We start from the raw sequence: 22,141 nt of genomic DNA on the forward strand, positions 1-22,141 counted from the left end.
ATAATCCCAGATGTTCGTAAAACATGTGGCGTATTTCAGTATGATACACAAATGAAAACAATTGCCTAGTGAATCAATAAACGTTCATAAAAACGGCCGGAGTCATATAAAATAGGCTACAATGCACTTGCGAAGTCGTGCATCAAAAATTATATTTAACAAGATGTAGCAGTCTTTACGAGTTACTGTTGTAAACATGTGACAAATCAATGGTTTGCTCTGATACCCAAGTAAGCCTAGTTGTATTTAAAAGTATATATATCATATGTTTTCTTTTGAAAAATGGTAGACCGTTCACACAATGGTTCATGGTTACAAGAGACTGACTGACTGACTGAGTATGGTTTTACGCCGCTTTTAGCAATATTCCAGCAACATCACGGCGGAACTCCACACAGGAGGCGGGGCTCAATAAGGAACCAAGAGTGACCTCCCTTTAAAGGGCGGAAGTGTTCAACAAAATGGAGTCGTACATGTAATAGCTCTTTCTTGTCAAGTGTTTATTTGATGTCTGCTGCACAACATGTCTTTGGAGGAGCTAGATCAGGTGTGTATGAAGTCTTTCAAAGAGTAATGATATACTGTGTATTTGTTAAAAATGTACAGGCATCACCAAAGGTGTATCAAACGGACACAAACCATCGTGACGTTCATTTCTGGTTGGGACATATCGTATCTTAGCTCATGCTCCTATTAAAATATTTAACTCTTCAATGATTTAAGTATAGTTCATAACACATCTTCTAAAAAATGAAATGTCGCATAAGTAACAGTTCTTGTTGTTTCTGAAAGTTAATAGAAAACATGTCTATGTTTGTTGTGGTTTTCATCAGTCTAGGCCGACTGTCAACGCATACCGGGCCAGTACATATGTGAGCAAATTGTAAAACCGTCACATCAAACGCAAATTTCACACCCCAAGAGCTTCCTTAGACCTAGTTCAGGCCTAAAATCTACATTGCATCTTGTAGAAAGTTCGCCTTTTCCTCTCCAAATTAAATGACTCAAATGAATGAGTCAATGTTGGATTTACAAGCACTCATGTGGCAGTGAAAATATGTTACTAGAGGGGTTTGCATTCAAATTATAGTGCTTGAAAGTTTTGCATCCACATTACAATGTTAGCTTGAACTCATTCACAACTGTGTAAACAATGGCTTAGGTGGCAACTTGCATTAGGATTCACCACCCACGTGTATACTGTCATACTGCATGTGTTTCTCTACATAGCATCACTGTGGTAGTAGAAGCTCTCACTCTTAGTTACAAGTCATTTCACCTTATATGACCAGTGCAACGCCATACCCAGCTACCTCTGATATGGAAGAAATTTCAGGGAAGTTCCAAACGTAACAGAACATACCCCTTCAAATTGTTGTTTGCAAACCTAAAATCAATCCACATGTTGGTACTAGAATGATGTATATTTTGGTGTGTGCAGGAGCCGTTCAGCGTTCATGAATTTGTTGAGCGGCTGGCATGGAAGACAATGGGGAGCCGAGCCCGGGCACACCAGCCCGGAGGACTTCGACCCCATGTTGCTCCACAGCACATTCGAGAAGGTCATCCGTGACCTGAAGGAGAAGAATGTGATGATTGCCAGGAAGATTGAGAAACTGGAAAATAATTGCAAAGATGAAGAGAAACGACACTGGCAGCGAGTTTCAGAACTACAAAAAAAGAATCATGTGAGTGGATATGAAGTGTTCTATTTCTATTTTCTCTCATGTTTACCATCCTATGTAACTGAGCTTGCTTGGGGTAAGGGATATAGTTACATGTTGTTTTTAAGGGTCTAAATATGGTAAAGCATCATGAACATAATTACTGTATTGACAGAGCAGTGTTCAGCAAATGTTAAGTTTAAACAGTGGTGTTAGCATCTGATTGGTAATGTATTTGTGAAGGATACAAAAACATCAATAAGGTTGGCACCTTGTTTGAAGGTATCAACCTTGAGGATATCAATGAATATGTTTACTTTCATAATGTCTTCAAGGATGCTTTCAGTCAAGGTGATGTTATTTTTTAGTGCTGGTTATTGCTCACAAAGTGCAGATCGATAATCGGAGCTCAGTATTCGATCAGTAATCGATCATAATGGTAAAACCCACCTCAAAACACATATGGCCAATAATGGGACACAATCATACCATAGTATGAAACAGGCACTGATTAATACTGGTGGTGTTCCGATTAATTGAAATAATAAAAAATTGGTTGCAGTGACGAAACGACAAACAATCAATCACATTTTCACATAATCGAACACAAACAATTTTTGGAACTACTGTTTTAGTGTTTGAAACACTTGACGATGGAAAGCATCTTAGAAGTTGTCAGGGACTAAAAACGTGTTTAATTCTCAGAAGACTCACTTCACTTACTGAAGAGTCATGACTGAATATTTCTTGAAGACTCCAGGAAGTTAATGTTCATGATACATTAGTCATCACTTTACCATAGTAAGTTGCCTCATTTTAAATTGGATGCGAAATTTGCAAATACAATTTGTGCAGTTTTCTAAATATAACAAAACAGCAACGGAGAACCACTTTATACCTATCTGCAATAACAACCTGCACAGGAAAATCTGAAAAATGACGCTGACCAATTTTTCGATGATTGTTCGTTGGTAATGAACCAGTTATCAATTGTGAGATTCCAACCAGTTCCCAGCACTGATTAATAACCGCCTCCGTGGTGTAGTGGTTAGAGCGTCCGCCCGGAGAGCAGAAGGTTGCGGGTTCGATCCCCGACCGCGTCATACCAAAAGACGTTAAAATATGGTACTTGTTGGTCCCTGCCTGGTGCTCGGCATTAATGGGTACAACAAGGACTGGTCGGCTCGGAGTCAGTATAATGTGTCTGAGTGGGGTATTCATGCTTCACTGCGGCATGGTATCTCAGTGAGCTAGCACTATAAAACCAGCTTCAGTCTGGGCTAGTACCAGCAGCCGCACATACACACGCATGCACGTCGTCATATGAGCGAAATATTCTCAAGCACGACGTAAAACCCAATTTCACCTCACCTCACCTCACCTCACCTCACCTCACCTCACATCACATCACATCACATCACATCACATCACATCACATCACATCACTGATTAATACTACCATCAAGACGATCAAGGATACTTCCTACTGAGACACATATGCAAGTATGCTGCCACTGCAACAGTTGTTTGTGTCTTGATTTAACAAACATCATGATAGAAACATACTTTCTACAGTTTAATTTTGATGTTTCATTTTTTATGAATATCGATTAGTCTCCAGAGCCCCTTGATAGCTGCTGAGATCGAGATCAATCGATTGGCCAATTATTCCATCCATCACTCCTGCACTAGTAATTGTATTTTTAATTCATATTCCTGTTTCTCTTTCAGGCCTTGTACACCCATTTCCAGAAGTTGGATGAGCGTATTAACTATGTAGCTACGAAGGTCGTTCACCTCGGTGACCAGCTGGAGGGGGGTCAACACGCCTCGGGCCAGAGCTGTTGAGGCCCAGAGGTTGATGAACTACCTGTCCGAGTTTCTGGCAGACGAGGCACTCAAGTCTCCTGTCTTGACAGACCCCTTCCAGGTGAGCTAACTACATCTTAACAATCAAACAATGAACTTCATCTTAACATTGGTCTCCCCAAATAATCTCTCAACAGTACGGTGCATTAAAAGTGAAATTCTGTTTCCCCAGCAACGGTGTCTGTGGATTCTTTCTCCTGACTTTTAGCATAACAACTCTGTGTGTTATTTTTTGTGGTAACAAGCGTCAAGGTATTTTCACAATGGTAGACAGGAGAGATGTCAGTTGACTGGAATTGCTGGACTAACACTCAGTCACACAAACAAAGTTAGGTTACTTCAGAATCTATGTCGACAAACTAAATAAATTAAAATCTACATGGAGCTAAGAACACTGTTTATTTTCAAGCTTCGTAGAGCTGAGGCAGCCTAGACTTGCCAATAAATAGACTTGGTTTGGTCTCCTTTTTTAGTTTATTCTTGAGGTTCTGGGAGACACACCATTGAACTGCACAGACCTTTCTTATTAGAAAAGTAGTTCAAAAGTATGGTTCAGGTGTTTTTTCAGACCACTGGTTCTAGGCTGGAAGTGTTGAGGGGGTAGCCTTATGGTAAAAGTGTTCACTTTTCATGCCATGACCCAGGTTCTATTTCTGACATAGATACAATGTTTGAAGCCAATATCTGGTGTCCACTGCCATGATATTGCTGGAATATTGCTAAAAGTTCTTTAAAGTCATTTTCTCCCTACTTAAGCTTGGGATCAAATAATGTATTGTTTTCGTATTTTTGCTGATTATTTTGATGACCGTGACTATTATTGTTATCCCCCGCAATGCATTTTGCGGGGGGGTATTAAAATGGACTCCGTCTGTCCGTCCGTCCGTGCACATTTGTCTTTTCCGGAGCAGAACTCGAACACCGTTCAATATTTCTTCACCAAACTTGGCACATAGATAGATCTGGTGGTGTACTGGTGCCTTTTGGATTTTGGATTTCTAAATAAAATATACATAGACTGAAATTGGTGATAGTGCTCCTTTCTGGAGCACAACTCTAAAAACCTTTCAATACTCTCCTTCCACTTTTCTATATACACACCTAAATATTTGACATAATCATAACTCGTAGACATAATCATGAAAAGTATTTTGCCATTGCGGGGGATATTGATGACTTTGTCTTCTTGTTGACTGTGACATCAAGTATCTTCACTGTGTTGCAGCTCCAGCTGACTGCGGATGTCATTCAGAAGCTCCACATGATCGCTCTAGAGCTTCCCGGGGGAAAGTGAGTAAACCGTCATTTGAAGCACAATACATGATATACAGATTATTATCCCCCGCCACGAAGTTATAGATAAGGAAAGCAAATTTGGTATGTGTTTTCAGGACATGAATGCCTTGATGGATTTCGAAAACAGAAGCCGTTTTACAATTCTTTACAGAGTTATGGCCCTTGTCATGCGTTTCTAGACTCAGTGCACGGTATCCCCAATGGGGACAAATTTTCTCATTTAACAGCTTATGTATTGCTATTTGTAGGAAGAATAAATAGTTGTCAAACTAGGAACAGAACACTGTGGCGGGGAATATTGATGACCATGTCTTCTTGTTAAATGTTTCTGTGCAAATATTTTAAATAAAACTTATAGTGTGGGATCAAATGATCACATTGTCATTCGGTGACGTGTGTGAAGTGTCGTTTTTATCAAATAATGATTTAGTTCCATTGCAGTCCTGTTTGTCAGCAGAATCAGCCCAACATTTAAAACTCTCTGTCTAAAGTACCGAGCAAGCAGATACTGAACCTATGTGTGGAGATATAAAGTAGTTCCTGCTTTATGACCTTATTCAATATGCCCTGTGAAGATCCGGGTTAGAATTGATCTTCAGTAACCCATGCTTGTCGTAAGAGGCAACTAACCGGATCAGGTGGTCTGGCTCGCTGACTTGGTTGACACATGTCATCAGTTCCCAATTGTACAGATCGATGCCCATGCTGTTGATCACTGGATTGTCTGGTCCAGGCTCGATTATTTACACTACAGACCATTGCCATATAGCTGGCATATTGCTGAGTGCGGCATACAACTAAACTCACTTATTCAGTATTCATCAGATCATTACTCAGAGTTTATTGGATATACATGTATTAGCTTGATAGATGTTTATTGAGCAGTTTATGGATAACTGTTAAGTATGTTTAAATATACTCTGTTCCTTTTTCAGATTTGACAAGGCAAGACAGAGAATTGCAGGTATTTTCTTGTAACTGTTCAATGCTTTAGACCACTTCCGAAAATCACCCTTCATGATGCTATTTATTGAAAATATATGAAAGCTTTACTGTATATTTTAGCATTTGTTGAGGTTTTCAACTAATGATGTGACGATAGCATGTCTTCACTTATATTCTAGTATTGGTGCAACATGCTCAGACTCATTCCAGATTTGTTTTTGTCACTGATGTTATGGAAACAATGGGTAACTTGTCCCCAATCCCTTTCATATTTGTGAATAAAATCTGTTTAAATCAAACAATGGGTAAATGCATGTTTGTAATCAATACATATATTTACACTGATTCACCCCCTTCAGTTCTGTTATGTATCTGCAATATCTTCCACACAATACATCCCCCATTTGTAGTTTGTCCTTATTTATATGACAGTTTGTAATGTTTATCTGATTGTGTGCTGCAGATAAGTATGACTCGGTGGAGAAGGAGCTGATCGGAGAGTTCAAGCTGGCACACCGGGACGGCGACCAGCGCAAAATGAAGAGAATAGCAAGTGTCCTACAGAACTTCAAGGTTGGTCTCCTGTCACCTCCATTGTGTGTCAAGCCGAGGGACTCTGTGGGATGTTACTTGTTTCATCATGTTAATTAGGGGCGGTGGGGTAGCCTAGTGGTTAAAGCGTTGGCTCGTCACGGCGAAGACCCGGGTTCGAATCCCCACATGGGTACAATGTGTGAAGCCCATTTCAGGTGTCCCCCGCCGTGATGTTGCTGGAATATTGCTAAAAGCGGCGTAAAACCAAACTCAGTCAGTCAGTCATCATGTTAATTACGGAACATGTCTAGTTATGAAGAAAATCTCTCCAGAGAGGGGAAAGATGGTGGTGCCATCTACTGCCTCATCATGGCAAAAGATGTTAAAAGAACGCATTCAGTATAAATATTTCCTGGTGCTTGGCATTTGGATAAAAAAGTTACAGGTCATCTCAGAGTCAATAAACTGTGTCACAGCCAGGGTCCATGTTAAACTGCGGCCTGCTATCTCATAGGGCTTGCACAGCAAATACTTGACACATATCGGTGTAATCTAGTGTGTTCAAAGCATCATGGTTTAAAGCAAAACCCTGACTTAACAGCATACTCACATCAGGAACACAAGTGTTTAAGATAACATTGTTTGCATTTTGCATTTGTCGTTTGTTGGTATTAATATCGGAAATCTTTGTTCCTTTGTGTCTATATGTCCGATTAATATCGGAAATCTTTGTTCCTTTGTGTCTATATGTATGATGTATGTTGCTGAAATCCTTGACTCATGTGTGTTGTTTAATGTGATGTTTTTGTTTTTCAGTCATATGGTATCTGCATCGACACATTTATCACTGAGAGTCAGAAGGTATGTCGGAGTTGTCAGATCGTACCGATATCATTGTCAGTATACTGGACCTGGGAGTTACCGACCTTCTCATAGCGTTATCAATACATGTTTCCATAAAACTATTGACATATTTGATTCCATGTCTGCCATTGTTTGCCGTTTTAATACACAATCAGGGGCCTCGAATGAACACGGCATATTGTTTCAGCATTCCTTCCTGAAGGAGAACGTGTTTGACGACGTGTTGCCGCTGTGTCAGCGGACGAGTCAACTTATCAACCACGTGTTCACCAACCCAGAGATGGTCATGGGCAAGTTCGTGCAGAGCATATTCCAGGGTATTCTGCAGGTAGGGTCACTTTATCATGTCTTCATTACAGTAAGTTTTAAAGCCACTGGATTATAGTACACATGTGGTGTGGTCAGACTGATGGTTAAAGCATTCAGTATGAGATTGGTCGAGTTTACTTACAACAAACAAAATATGGAAGCTGTTAGTTTAAAAGGTTTTTTTACAGATGAGACTATGTAGCACTGGTTGTAAACACAGTCCAGATATTGACATTCAGTATAGTAACATGAATCATTAAGTATCAGTGGTTTAGCAGACACTCACAGACACCCATAACTGTATGTCTGATGCTTATGTAAGTCAGTTGTACTGTCCCTGATGGTAATATGAGGGACTAATCTATCTGTTTGGTAATTTTCGTCGACATCTAATTGATGTTTGCAGTGGGACACAGGTCCATGGTACTGTTATTTTAGGGGATACATCGGTATACTGACATCCTTGATGTTACCTTCAGATTCATATATCCAAGAGGTTGGGAGACCGATCAGACCAGGAACAGTACCTCAAGAATCTCAACGACCTGTACGTCAGGTGAGTCCCTACTCTGTGTGGTCAGCAAGGATGTCAGGGGACGATGAAGGTCATTGGCTAGACTACATGATGGTAACAGACCCATGAAGATCTGGGTTAGAATTGGTCTTCAGTAACACATACTTGTTGTAAGAGGTGACTAATGGGATCAGGTGGTCTGGCTCGCTGACTTGGTTGACGCATGTCATTGTATCCCAATTGTGTAGATTGAAGCTCATGATGTTAATCAACGGAATGACTGGCCCAGACTCAATTATTTTACTGACCACCGCCATATAGCTGGAATATTGCTGAGTGTGGCTTATAAACATCCAACCAACATGATGGTACTTCAGTTACACACTTAACCACCGCCGATCAACCCTTCTCATCAGGTACATTTTTACATATGTAGCGAATTAAAGTTCTCCAAACTGTTTTAAGTTGTTTCTGCATCCCATGCTTGTATTCTGACATTGTCCCATCTTCAGGACCAAGGAACTTACGACAGAGCTGTCTGTCTTCAAGCTGGGGAACGACAGCTCCTTCCTCAACAAGCTGCTGAAGGGGATCTTCCAGCAACACCTCACCGCCTACATAGAGTAAGCTGCTTCTGTCCAGGGTCTTCTTACACAAAGTGATCATAGTGCTTGGACTCCAGACTATATCTTTAAGTATGGCATTTCATAGGTGGATCCAGAGGGGGGGTGCAGGGTGCACCCCCCTTTTGTGCTGAAAGTTTGTTAAATGACCATTGAAACCTGGGTGAAAATGAAGTGTGCACCCCATCTTTTCTCAATAGCGTGCACCCCCCTTTCTCAAAAAGCTGTATCCGCCCCTGCACTTATGATTATGACTGTCAACAATCTGCTATGATATACCTAGTTTACACTTAATTATGCACATCACATTGTTCATGAGCTTTTACATGACATATCAGTACCCCATCTTAATGATGAGGTCTTAGTGTCTGGACAATCGCACATCACCTAGCTTGTATTGATATTCTGTGAAGAAAAGTAAGGACACATATGACAGCAACTGGAGTCTTTAGCATCATTTTACAACTTCTTCTGACCGTACTAATGTGCTGTCAGGAGTAGTATTGTTCCCACCTGTGAAGATCCGGGTTAGAATTGGTCTTCAGCACCCATGCTGTCCCAAATGGGTAGATTGATGCTCATGTTGTTGATCACTGGATTGTCTTGTCCATACACGATTATTTTCAAACTGCCGCCCTATAACTGGAATATTGCTGAGTGGGGCACTAAACAACAAACACAAGTGTTGTTCCGACTTGTATCATTCATCAGTGATTAGATGTATCAGGATGTCTTATAGTTGTGTTGTTGTTGTTTTTGCAGTGCAGAGACCAAGTACCTGCATGATCGGTGCTCGGTGTTGATGCTGCGCTACTACGAGATGCGGGACCATCAGAAGAAGCAGATCCAGTCTGGCGGGTCAGTCATGATGTGTACCGGGAGGGTAGGGTTGTGGGTGGATGGGGTGTAGGTAATTCATGTCATGCAGTCTCAGGATGGGATGGTGTAATGAGTCTCGGGGTGCAATAGGAACAATAGCAACCCAAGTCTTGGCGGGTCAGTCATGATGTGTGTCGGAAGAGGCTTAATTAAGGGTTGTGGGTGGATGGGGTGTAGGTAATTCATGTCATGCAGTCTCAGGATGGGATGGTGTAATAGTCTCCTCGTGCATTCAGGGGAACAATAGAAGAAGTCTGGCGGGTCAGTCATGATGTGTACCGGGAGGGTAGGGTTGTGGGTGGATGGGGTGTAGGTAATTCATGTCATGCAGTCTCAGGATGGGATGGTGTAATAGTCTCCTCGTGCATTCAGGGGAACAATAGAAGAAGTCTGGCGGGTCAGTCATGATGTGTACCGGGAGGGTAGGGTGTGTGTGAGGATGGGGTAGGGTTTGGCTTTGAAGTCACACTGTCTTTGGGTGGAATAGATATTATAGTCTCCTCATGCATGCGGAGACAAAAATCTGCACAACAACAGAATAAGCAGATCCATCTTAAGGGTCAGTCATGATATGTACTATGAGGGTGGGGTAGGGATGACATTCATGTCAGGCAGTCCTGGGGTGGGACAGTATAACAGTCTCCCCACACATTCAGGGGGCAAGAGGATGGGAAACAACAGAAGACACAGATCCAGTCTGACGGGTCAGTCATGCTGTACTGGTGGTCTTGGAAAAGTGAGGGTAGTCACATCATGCATTCTTGTTGTGGCATGGAGTTTTAGTTTCAAGGAAGACATGCATACAACAAATCAATGATCACATGCTCTCACAAGGTCAGCAGTGACAAATGAACTGAGGAAATAATGTAGTTCATTTCCCCGTGAGTTTATCAGTTTCCTTTACTGTGTTTAAATGTACTGCAGTAGGTGAATATTTTTGTATTTATTTGATTTTGTCACTGAAGGACCAGAGACAAAGTAGGAAGATGCACTCATTTGACATGATTCATAGGCACTGTGACATAGATTACTTGGCTCGCTCAGAAGCTTAGATAATGGGTTTATACAAAAGTGAGAATGAGAAAATAGAAAAGGGAAGTAGGTAACATATGAAACTGGCATGAGCATGTCTTTTGTTGGTGCACATACTATAGTACAAATCTTCTTGTGTTTATGGGATTTTTGTGTTTTCAGAATTCATGACTTACGTCGAGATATTCAAGCCAAACTTGGTACAGTGACAAAGGCAAACATTAACATAGGTCCGGGCCATTGAAAACTATGGCGGCGAAACCTTCCTCTCCCAGGAGGTCTCCATCAACATCCTCCAGGAGACCAAACTGGCGTTCAAACGATGTCACGTGGTAAGTTGTCACCACTGATGACTTGTATGTGTCGAGATGTGTCTGTTGTCAGTTGCATTGCCTCTTAGCGAACTGACGTTCCATCTTTGTTACTGTCTTTGTGATGTGTGGCATTAGGTCCGAAAGTCATAAAGATGAATGGTCTTCCCCAGTGTACTGTCTTGCTGAGCATTACCATTTGTGTTTTGATACAGTTCATAAATGGAAGTTGACGGAAGTATGTGATGTTATATATGTTGGAATGATTATGACAATTATATACAAATAAGATTGGCATGTTGTAGGCATATCTGGAACATGCGGAAGTTTTGGGCAGATCTTACAAGTCAATTTTTAAGATAAATATACGTATTTTCAATATATATCCTATGCATCTTACTTATTGACTTCCTTCTGGCAGTTGTGGCTCAACATTCCATCTTTTGCCATAATATCTGATTTCCTGATTAATGTCTACAAATGTTATATAACGCACTTGCATTTGTACCATTCCTATACCAAAGATGTCTTCAGCAGAGATAACAGTTATTGATATGGAGGCATATTATGTACAACTGTTATACCTCTTTCTTTCAGTTATCATATGATGTGCCGAGCCATTCAGTGAAGATATTTGAAGTGTTGGTACAGTACCTGGTCACAGAACACATAGACTACGCTGTAGAGCTGGGTCTACAAGGTGAGTGTAGCTCGTCACAGAACACATAGACTACGCTGTAGAGCTGGGTCTACAAGGTGAGTGTAGCTCGTCACAGAACACATAGACTACAGCTGTAGAGCTGGGTCTACAAGGTGAGTGTAGCTCGTCACAGAACACATAGACTATGCTGTAGAGCTGGGTCTACAAGGTGAGTGTACCTCGTCACAGAACACATAGACTATGCTGTAGAGCTGGGTCTACAAGGTGAGTGTACCTCGTCACAGAACACATAGACTATGCTGTAGAGCTGGGTCACATGAGTGTAGCTCGTCACAGAACACATAGACTACGCTGTAGAGCTGGGTCTACAAGGTGAGTGTAGCTCGTCACAGAACACATAGACTATGCTGTAGAGTTGGGTCTACAAGGTGAGTGTACTCTGTCCCAGGACAAGGAATTTTGAAAGGCTGTTTGAATGAATGGACACTTGTACAAGACTGAGAACATGTCAAGACCGAGTCCAAGTTTAGTGGCTGTAAGACCAATTAATCCTTGGGGGACCACCTGATTTGTGATACACAGCCTGCAAGCTCTTTGTCGATGTGAAGAGAGACAGCTTTCTCGATATCTTCTCACAGTTCTAAAGTTATGACATATACATGACTTGCCTAGTTCTGTAGACATTGAAAATACTTGTGTTTAGAAAATATGGAAAACACATCCCATCTCAGATTACCAACATATGATTTAAGAACTGTGTTTGAGCAAATTGAATGCCATACCCTATAGCTTGATTCAGGAGGAAGTGCGATGCTCCAAGTAAGGATGAAGATGTTGCATGGAGAAGCTGCATGTAGGCAACTGATGATACAACACTGACAATGATGACTGATTCCCTGTTCTATGTTGCACAGCTATACCACTGCCGGACCCAAAGACAGAACCTGAGATCTACTTCTTTGACGTCATCAACCAGGCCAACACACTCTTCCACCTGTTTGAGAAACAATTCATGGACAGCCTAGTCCCTCTAGTCCTGTAAGTGTTACCATGGTTGCTGAAATATAAGTTCCTTAATGTTTCCTTTATCTGTGGTCTATATTTTATTAATTCATCTTAAACTTGTTTCTTGTTTCAGATCCTCACCAAGGCATGCTTTGTGTTTGAAAAGGAAACGTGAACTTCGAGAAACCCTAGAGAACAAGATTGGCACAGGTCTAGATAGGTGAGACAATAAGCCTACAGCAAGGACAGTCAGTGGTTCTTGGGTGACTCCCCAGATGATTGATGTCCCTGCTTGCACTTCACATAGGTCACACTAGGTTGCACACTTGAAGGTTGCATGTCAGACCAGTCTTCCAGGTATCTGAGAAGTAATTACAAACATGTTTCTACCAAGACGTACTTGTGTTCATGTTTCAGGTCTTTGAATACAATTATTGGCTGGACTAAGTATATCTTAGCTACAGAACAGAAGAAGTCCGACTTTAAGCCAGAAGAAGATTGTCAACTGCAGATGTTGTCTGTGGTAAGTATTGATGTTGGCTGTAGGTGTTGTCCGTGGTAAGTATTGATGTTGGCTGCAGGTGTTGTCCAGGGCGTGTCAGCTCACTGATTCTTGATGACATCATAGGATGAGTTGCTCTGATGTGTCAGTGAAGCATGCACATGCAGCCATGTGTGGGGAAGGTTTGTTGTAGATCACATGGTACTGTTCTCTTGCTGGCTTGTGTGGGGAAGGTTTGTTGTAGATGACATGGTACTGTTCTCTTGCTGCCATGTGTGGGGAAGGTTTGGTTGTAGATGACATGGTACTGTTCTCTTGCTGGCTTGTGTGGGGAAGGTTTGTTGTAGATGACATGGTACTGTTCTTTTGCTGCCATGTGTGGGGAAGGTTTGGTTGTAGATGACATGGTACTGTTCTCTTGCTGGCATGTGTGGGGAAGGTTTGGTTGTAGATGACATGGTACTGTTCTCTTGCTGCCATGTGTGGGGAAGGTTTGTTGTAGATGACATGGTACTGTTCTCTTGCTGCCATGTGTGGGGAAGGTTTGGTTGTAGATGACATGATACTGTTCTCTTGCTGCCATGTGTGGGGAAGGTTTGGTTGTAGATGACATGGTACTGTTCTCTTGCTGCCATGTGTGGGGAAGGTTTGTTGTAGATGACATGGTACTGTTCTCTTGCTGCTATGTGTGGGGAAGGTTTGGTTGTAGATGACATGGTACTGTTCTCTTGCTGCCATATGTGGGGAAGGTTTGGTTATAGATGACATGGTACTGTTCTCTTGCTGGCATGTGTGGGGAAGATTTGGTTGTAGATGACATGGTACTGTTCTCTTGCTGCCATGTGTGGGGAAGGTTTGGTTGTAGATGACATGGTACTGTTCTCTTGCTGCCATGTGTGGGGAAGGTTTGGTTGTAGATGAGATGGTACTGTTCTCTTGCTGCCATGTGTGGGGAAGGTTTGGTTGTAGATGACATGGTACTGTTCTCTTGCTGCCATGTGTGGGGAAGGTTTGTTGTAGATGACATGGTACTGTTCTCTTGCTGCCATGTGTGGGGAAGGTTTGGTTGTAGATGAGATGGTACTGTTCTCTTGCTGCCATGTGTGGGGAAGGTTTGGTTGTAGATGAGATGGTACTGTTCTCTTGCTGCCATGTGTGGGGAAGGTTTGGTTGTAGATGACATGGTACTGTTCTCTTGCTGCCATGTGTGGGGAAGGTTTGGTTGTAGATGACATGGTACTGTTCTCTTGCTGCCATGTGTGGGGAAGGTTTGGTTGTAGATGACATGGTACTGTTCTCTTGCTGCCATGTGTGGGGAAGGTTTGGTTGTAGATGAGATGGTACTGTTCTCTTGCTGCCATGTGGGGAAGGTTTGGTTTTGGTTGTAGATGACATGGTACTGTTCTCTTGCTGCCATGTGTGGGGAAGGTTTGGTTGTAGATGACATGGTACTGTTCTCTTGCTGCCATGTGTGTGTGGAAGGGGGAAGGTTTGTTGTAGATGACATGGTACTGTTCTCTTGCTGCCATGTGTGGGGAAGGTTTGTTGTAGATGACATGGTACTGTTCTCTTGTTGCCATGTGTGGGGAAGGTTTGTTGTAGATGACATGGTACTGTTCTCTTGCTGCCATGTGTGGGGAAGGTTTGTTGTAGATGACATGGTACTGTTCTCTTGCTGCCATGTGTGGGGAAGGTTTGGTTGTAGATGAGATGGTACTGTTCTCTTGCTGCCATGTGTGGGGAAGGTTTGGTTGTAGATGAGATGGTACTGTTCTCTTGCTGCCATGTGTGTTTGGTTGAATGGTTTGTTCTCTTGCTGTGGTTGTAGATGACATGGTACTGTTCTCTTGCTGGCATGTGTGGGGAAGGTTTGGTTGTAGATGACATGGTACTGTTCTCTTGCTGCCATGTGTGGGGAAGGTTTGGTTGTAGATGAGATGGTACTGTTCTCTTGCTGGCATGTGTGGGGAAGGTTTGGTTGTAGATGAGATGGTACTGTTCTCTTGCTGCCATGTGTGGGGAAGGTTTGTTGTAGATGACATGGTACTGTTCTCTTGCTGCCATGTGTGGGGAAGGTTTGGTTGTAGATGACATGGTACTGTTCTCTTGCTGCCGTGTGTGGGGAAGGTTTGTTGTAGATGAGATGGTACTGTTCTCTTGCTGCCATGTGCACAGGTTGTCTTGTGGGTAACATGGCAGGGTTGTATTGTGGGTAATATGACTGGCTGTGTTGTGGGTAATACTGCTGTGTTGTGGGTAATATGGCATCTTTGTATTGTGGGTAATGCGTCTGGTTGTGTTGTGGGTAATACAACTGGCTGTTTAGTAGGTAATACGACTGTTGTGTTGGTAATACGGCTGATAGTGTTGTGAGTAATACGACTGGCTGTGTTGTGAGTAATACGACTGGTTGTATCCTGGGTAAAACGATTGGCTATGTTGTAGGTAATACGACTGGCTGTGTTGTGGGTAATACTACTCGCTGTATTGTGGGTAATACGACTGGTTGTGTTGTGGGTAATACTACTGGCTGTGTTGTTGGTAATACGGCTGGGTGTGTTGTAGGTAATACAACTGGCTGTTTTGTGGGTATAACGACTGGTTGTGTTGTGGGTAATACGACTTGGTGCGTTATGGGTAATACTACTGGCTGTGTTGTGGGTATAACGACTGGCTGTGTTGTGGGTAATACGACTGATTGTGTTGTGGGTAATACGAATGATTGTGCTGTGGGTAATACTACTGGCTGTGTTGTGGGTAATATGACTGGTTGTGTTGTGGGTAATACGACTGGCTGTGTTGTGGGTAATACGACTGGTTGTGTTGTGGGTAATATGACTGGTGGTGTTGTAGGTAATACGACTGGCTGTGTTGTGGGTAATACGACTGGTTGTATTGTGGGTAATATGACTGGCTGTGTTGTTGGTAATACGACTGGCTGTGTTGTGGAGTATCATGACTGGCTGTGTTGTGGGTATCTGACTGGCTGTGTTGTGGGTAATACAACTGGAAGTGTTGTGGGTAATATCTGACTGGTGTGTGTTGTAGGTAATATGACTGGTTGTGTTTTGGAATATCTGACTGGCTGTGTTGTAGGTATCTGACTGGCTGTGTTGTGGGTAATACAACTGGTTGTATTGTGGGTAATATGACTGGTTGTGTTGTGGGGTAACTGTATTCGTAATACTCTGTATTCTTGGTAATACAACTGGCTGTGTTGTGGGTAATAACGACTGTGTTGTTGTATGTTGTGGGTATTGGGTATGACTGGTTGTGTTGTGGAATTATCTGACTTGGTGCGTTATGGGTAATACTACTGGCTGTGTTGTGGGTATAACGACTGGCTGTGTTGTGGGTAATACGACTGATTGTGTTGTGGGTAATACGAATGATTGTGCTGTGGGTAATACTACTGGCTGTGTTGTGGGTAATATGACTGGTTGTGTTGTGGGTAATATCGACTGGCTGTGTTGTGGGTAATACGACTGGTTGTGTTGTGGGTAATATGACTGGTGGTGTTGTAGGTAATACGACTGGCTGTGTTGTGGGTAATACGACTGGTTGTATTGTGGGTAATATGACTGGCTGTGTTGTTGGTAATACGACTGGCTGTGTTGTGGGTAATACGACTGGCTGTGTTGTGGGTAATACGACTGGCTGTGTTGTGGGTAATACAACTGGGCGTGTTGTGGGTAATACGACTGGGTGTGTTGTAGGTAATATGACTGGTTGTGTTTTGGGTAATACGACTGGCTGTGTTGTAGGTAATACGACTGGCTGTGTTGTGGGTAATACAACTGGTTGTATTGTGGGTAATATGACTGGTTGTGTTGTGGGTAACACGACTCTGTATTCTTGGTAATACGACTGGTTGTGTTGTGGGTAATACGAATAGCTGTGTTGTTGGTAATACGACTGGCTGTGTTGTGGGTAATACGACTGGGTGTGTTGTAGGTAATACGGCTGACAGTGTTGTGGGTAATATGACTGGTTGTGTTGTAGGTAATTCGACTGGCTGTGTTGTGGGTAATACGACTGGCTGTGTTGTGGGTAATACGACTGGCTGTGTTGTGGGTAATTCGACTGGCTGTGTTGTGGGTAAAGTGACTGGCTGTGTTGTGGGTAAAGTGACTGGCTGTGTTTTGGGTAATACTACTGGCTGTGTTGTGGGTAATACGACTGGCTGTGTTGTGGGTAATATGACTGGGTGTGTTGTAGGTAATACGACTGGTTCTGTTGTAGGTAATACGTCTGGCTGTGTTGTTGGTAATACGACTTGCTGTGTTGTGGGTAATACGACTGGCTGTGTTTTGGGTAATACTACTGGCTGTGTTGTGGGTAATACAACTGGCTGTGTTGTGGGTAATACGACTTGCTGTGTTGTGGGTAATACAACTGGCTGTGTTGTGGGTAATACGACTTGCTGTGTTGTGGGTAATATGACTGGCTGTGTTGTGGGTAATACGACTGGCTGTGTTGTGGGTATCTGACTGGCTGTGTTGACTGGCTGTGTTGTTGGTAATACGACTGGCTGTTTTGTGGGTAATACGACTGGCTGTTTTGTGGGTAATATGACTGGCTGTGTTGTGGGTAATACGACTGGCTGTGTTGTTGGTAACATGGCTGTGTTGTTGGTAACATGGCACCATTGTGTTGCAGGCGTGTGGGAAGGTTGTGAAGTTCATGAAGGTTCAGGGCCAGGCCATACAGTCCAGCCTGGACGGGAAGAACGTGGAGGTGGTGCTGGTCGACCTGGGCAAGAGGTTTCACCGGGTCATCTACGAGCACATTGTCCAGTTCCAGTACAATGAGATGGGTGAGTCAATAGTCTGTAAAGGGCAAGCACTTTCAGTCTCCACTACTAGCACTTACTCAGCTATAGTCCTCTAAGAGAAATTGGACCAACGGGTCACCTTCAACTTTGACAAAAACATAGACATTGGGACTTCAGCTTTGACATGCTCCAGCGAGAGTCATGGATGATATATCTAATAAAGTAGAACAATGGGTTTCATGTCACACATCATATCATCTGCCCTCACATTGTTAGGAGGGGATTTCATAATTGAAATGCAACAGTTATCCCACAAATCACTTCCTACCAAAAATCGATTTTGCAATCAGTAACTGATCACAAAAGATCAGTGTATAATCAACAACAAATATTCAACCACGCAGTTTCAGAATTACAATCACAGTGGGTCAGATCTTCAGCAGGTTCTAGAAATTGTATGATGGATATGTTCAGAATATTTTCTTGCTGCAAACGTCTTCATGTGGAAGATGGCTTTTACTTGTTTACAGTCAAAGCTGGATTGTGATGCACTAGAAGGTTAACATTTGGTTAACCCATTCCCTGGGTACCTATTCACTGCCTGGTGATCAAAGGCAATTTTGAACAAACTCACTTTCCTATGGTGAGATCACATGTGTTACATGTGCTTCGTTGTGGAGCAGGACTGAAGTCTCTCAGGAGTCAAGCTGCCAAACTTGGTCACCCATCCAAGGGCTCTCCTTGACCAATGTTGCTTAACTGCAACTGATTTGTGACCTGAGCTCTTTGGACAGGACCAAACACCACCACCATGGCAAGAGATGCAAATTCAGGTCTAAATAAGCCTCAAATCACTATCTGGCTGCTTGTATAGACAGGTACAGCAAGCCTGTAGAAACTGTCTCATCCACAAACTTCTCATCTGATGAAGCCTGTCATGTTAATGTTAACACAAAGATGGATAACTCTAAATAATTCACTACTGCAGACCACTATTGAATGTGACCACCACAGCACTTGATATTTTACTAGCTCTTCAGTTATTTGCTGCCACTGACTGTAATACATTGACGTCCTCATGGTTTGGTAGACTGTCAGTTTTACCTGAAGTCATGGCGATGCATACTATAGAAATGATCCCTAAAAGTATGACCTGCAACTAAATTTAGTCTAGAACCACTACTGTTGTTTACATAATATATTAAACCATTAACATAAAGTGGGGGAATACTTATTGATGTTGTACATGACATACCACTCACAGAGGGAATGTTTATCAATAAGATACTGGCCACAATATATTATTAACAGGAGGGAGGAAAGGCTTAATGAGATGTTGGCCATGATATACCACTCACAGAAAGTGAGGGAATGCTTAAGATGTCAGACATGACATGCTACTCAGAAAATAAGGGAACATCTAGTATAGGGTAATTATATCTGCCATCATATACTACTCATCGGAACTTACAGAAAATACAACACCAACATCTAACTGATGATGCTGGTATGGTGCAGCTACCATGTGGGTTCACAGCACTTAGTTGCTTATGGTGCTACAATTTACTTTGCAGGATTACGTCCCTTAGATGTGTCAGAATCCTGTGATCACCAGTTTGAACCCCATCCAATATCAACTCAATCATTTTTAGGTACTTATGTAATGTTGACCTGTCAACCATTGTTAAGAAGTATTTCGGCAACTGTGAAACATGATGCACAAACCTACAGTTGATGGTCAAACGTGTTGCAGATAAATGTGCATGTTGTAATTGTTTAGATTTTCACATCTCTTTTGTTTCCAATCAAGATCACATTAGTTGTGTTAGCTGTGGATTTGTTTGTTGTTGTTCAATGACGCAATCAGCAATATTCCAGCTATATGGCAGTGTGTTAGCCATGAGAGCTATCTAGAGTTTGGATTGGGTGGACACATTCAATGAAGTGGCAATAACCCAACTCGCTCATTTCCTGCCTCAAACCCTCCCTCACTCACTCGCTCACTCACTCACTTCCTGCCTCCCACCCTCACTCACTCACTCACTTTCTGCCTCTTAACCTCACTCACTAAATGCCTTCCGTCTCTGATTTGCCTGTTCACCTACCTACCCATTCACTCACCCACTCACTCACCCAGGCACTCACCCACCTACTCACCCGCTCACCCACCCATTCACCAACCCATCCACTCATCCACCCATCAACCAACCCATCCACTCATCCAACCCACTCACCAACACATCCACCACCCCCCACTCATCCAACCCATCCACTCACCCACTCGCCCACCCATCCACTCACCCACCCACTCACCCACCTGCTCACCCGCTCACCCACCCACCCATTCACCTGCTCACCCACCCACTCACCCACCCACTCACCCACCTACTCACCCAGCCACCCACCCATTCCACCCATCCACTCATCCACCCACTCATCCAACCACTCACCCACCCACTCATCCAACCACTCACCAACACATCCACTCTCACCCACCCACTCATCAAACCCATCCACTCACCCACCCACTCACCCACCCATCCACTCACCCACCCACTCACCCACCTTCTCACCCGCTCACCCACCCATCCACTCATCCACCCACTCATCCAACCACTCACCCACCCACTCATCCAACCACTCACCAACACATCCACTCACCCACCCACTCATCAAACCCATCCACTCACCCACCCACTCACCAACCCATCCACTCACCCACCCGCTCACCAACCCACCCACTCACCTGCTCACCCACCCACTCACTAACCCATCCACTCACCCACCCACTCACCCACCCAGCTCACTTTTACTTTCATTGGCATGACATGAAAACATTGATTACACATTTTCCACAAGACTTCTGGGTTGCATTTAATCCACTGCTCTGGAAGGAAAACCTTCATACAATGTATTTCAATCTGAGTGTTTCTTCTTCATTTTATTTAAATTCTTATTGTTTTTTGCTTATTACTTTGATGTGGAGAATGATAAATGAGCAGAATCTGTCAGTATCTTTGAATATCTTGTATGTAAATCACTGATATTTTATTGAAAAATATTCATAACATATCCCAAATTTCATTGTGTTCCCAATTAATATCATCTCCATCATCCGCTGCAGGAGAGATTGTGATTTCCCCTGTCACTGATGGCCGTGTAAACAGGACTTGGATGAAACATACAAACAGTGTTTTGTATACATTGTCAGGCCTTGGATGAAACATACAAACAGTGTTTTGTATACATTGTCAGGCCTTGGATGAAACATACAAACAGTGTTTTGTATACATTGTCAGGCCTTGGATGAAACATACAAACAGTGTTTTGTATACATTGTCAGGCCTTGGATGAAACATACAAACAGTGTTTTGTATACATTGTCAGGCCTTGGATGAAACATACAAACAGTGTTTTGTAGACATTGTCAGGCCTTGGATGAAACTTATACATACAGTGTTTTGTTTTGTATACATGTCAGGCCTTGGATGAAACATACAAACAGTGTTTTTGTAGACATTGTCAGAGCCTTGGATGAAACCGTGTACAAACATTGCAGCCTTGTGAACATACATTGTCAGGCCTTGGATGAAACATACAAACAGCAGTTTTGTCATTGTCAGGCCCTGATGGAAACATACACAAACAGTGTTTTGTAGACATTGTCAGGCCTTGGATGAAACATACACAAACAGTGTTTTGTATACATTGTCAGGCCTTGGATGAAACATACAAACAGTGTTTTGTAGACATTGTCAGGCCTTGGATGAAACATACATACAGTGTTTTGTAGACATTGTCAGGCCTTGGATGAAACATACAAACAGTGTTTTGTATACATTGTCAGGCCTTGGATGAAACATACAAACAGTGTTTTGTATACATTGTCAGGCCTTGGATGAAACATACAAACAGTGTTTTGTAGACATTGTCAGGCCTTGGATGAAACATACAGACAGTGTTTTGTAGACATTGTCAGGCCTTGGATGAAACATACAGACAGTGTTTTGTAGACAGTGTTTTGTAGTGTTTGTAGACATTGTCAGGCCTTGGATGAAACATACATACATTGTCACAGTGTTTTTGTAGACATTGTCAGGCCTTGGATGAAACATACAAACAGTGCTTTGTATACAGTCAGGCCTTGGATGAAACATGCACAGTGTTTTGTAGACATTGTCAGGCCTTGAAACATACAACACATGACAAACTTGGATGAAACATACAGACAGTGTTTTTGTAGACATTGTCAGGCCTTGGATGAAACATACATACAGTGTTTTGTAGCACATTGTCAGGCCTTGGATGAAACATACAGACAGTGTTTTTGTAGACATTGTCAGGCCTTGGATGAAACAT

The 22,141-nt window shown here is 42.6% G+C and overlaps 1 protein-coding gene and 1 pseudogene across 1 annotated transcript in view; one reads left to right on the plus strand and one right to left on the minus strand.

Moving 5' to 3' along the window:
• Positions 1–449: 449 nt before the first annotated feature.
• Positions 450–22,141, plus strand: part of LOC124270944 (exocyst complex component 5-like) — a 35,348-nt gene continuing 13,656 nt past the window's right edge. The window contains 20 exon segments of the mRNA XM_046706009.1: positions 450–547; positions 1,442–1,507; positions 1,509–1,688; positions 3,396–3,479; positions 3,481–3,594; positions 4,759–4,823; positions 5,765–5,793; positions 6,238–6,347; positions 7,125–7,169; positions 7,360–7,500; positions 7,961–8,037; positions 8,508–8,618; positions 9,381–9,476; positions 10,692–10,764; positions 10,766–10,861; positions 11,438–11,540; positions 12,416–12,539; positions 12,640–12,726; positions 12,924–13,029; positions 17,668–17,824. Of these exon segments, the coding sequence (XP_046561965.1) occupies positions 524–547; positions 1,442–1,507; positions 1,509–1,688; positions 3,396–3,479; positions 3,481–3,594; positions 4,759–4,823; positions 5,765–5,793; positions 6,238–6,347; positions 7,125–7,169; positions 7,360–7,500; positions 7,961–8,037; positions 8,508–8,618; positions 9,381–9,476; positions 10,692–10,764; positions 10,766–10,861; positions 11,438–11,540; positions 12,416–12,539; positions 12,640–12,726; positions 12,924–13,029; positions 17,668–17,824 (1,888 nt within the window). The 5' untranslated portion in view covers positions 450–523.
• Positions 18,832–18,938, minus strand: LOC124270971 (annotated as a pseudogene).

The sequence above is a fragment of the Haliotis rubra genome, unplaced genomic scaffold (genome assembly GCF_003918875.1).
Source record: "Haliotis rubra isolate DU_JTF1 unplaced genomic scaffold, ASM391887v1 Scf156, whole genome shotgun sequence".
In the NCBI taxonomy this organism is placed as follows: Eukaryota; Metazoa; Mollusca; class Gastropoda; order Lepetellida; family Haliotidae; genus Haliotis; species Haliotis rubra.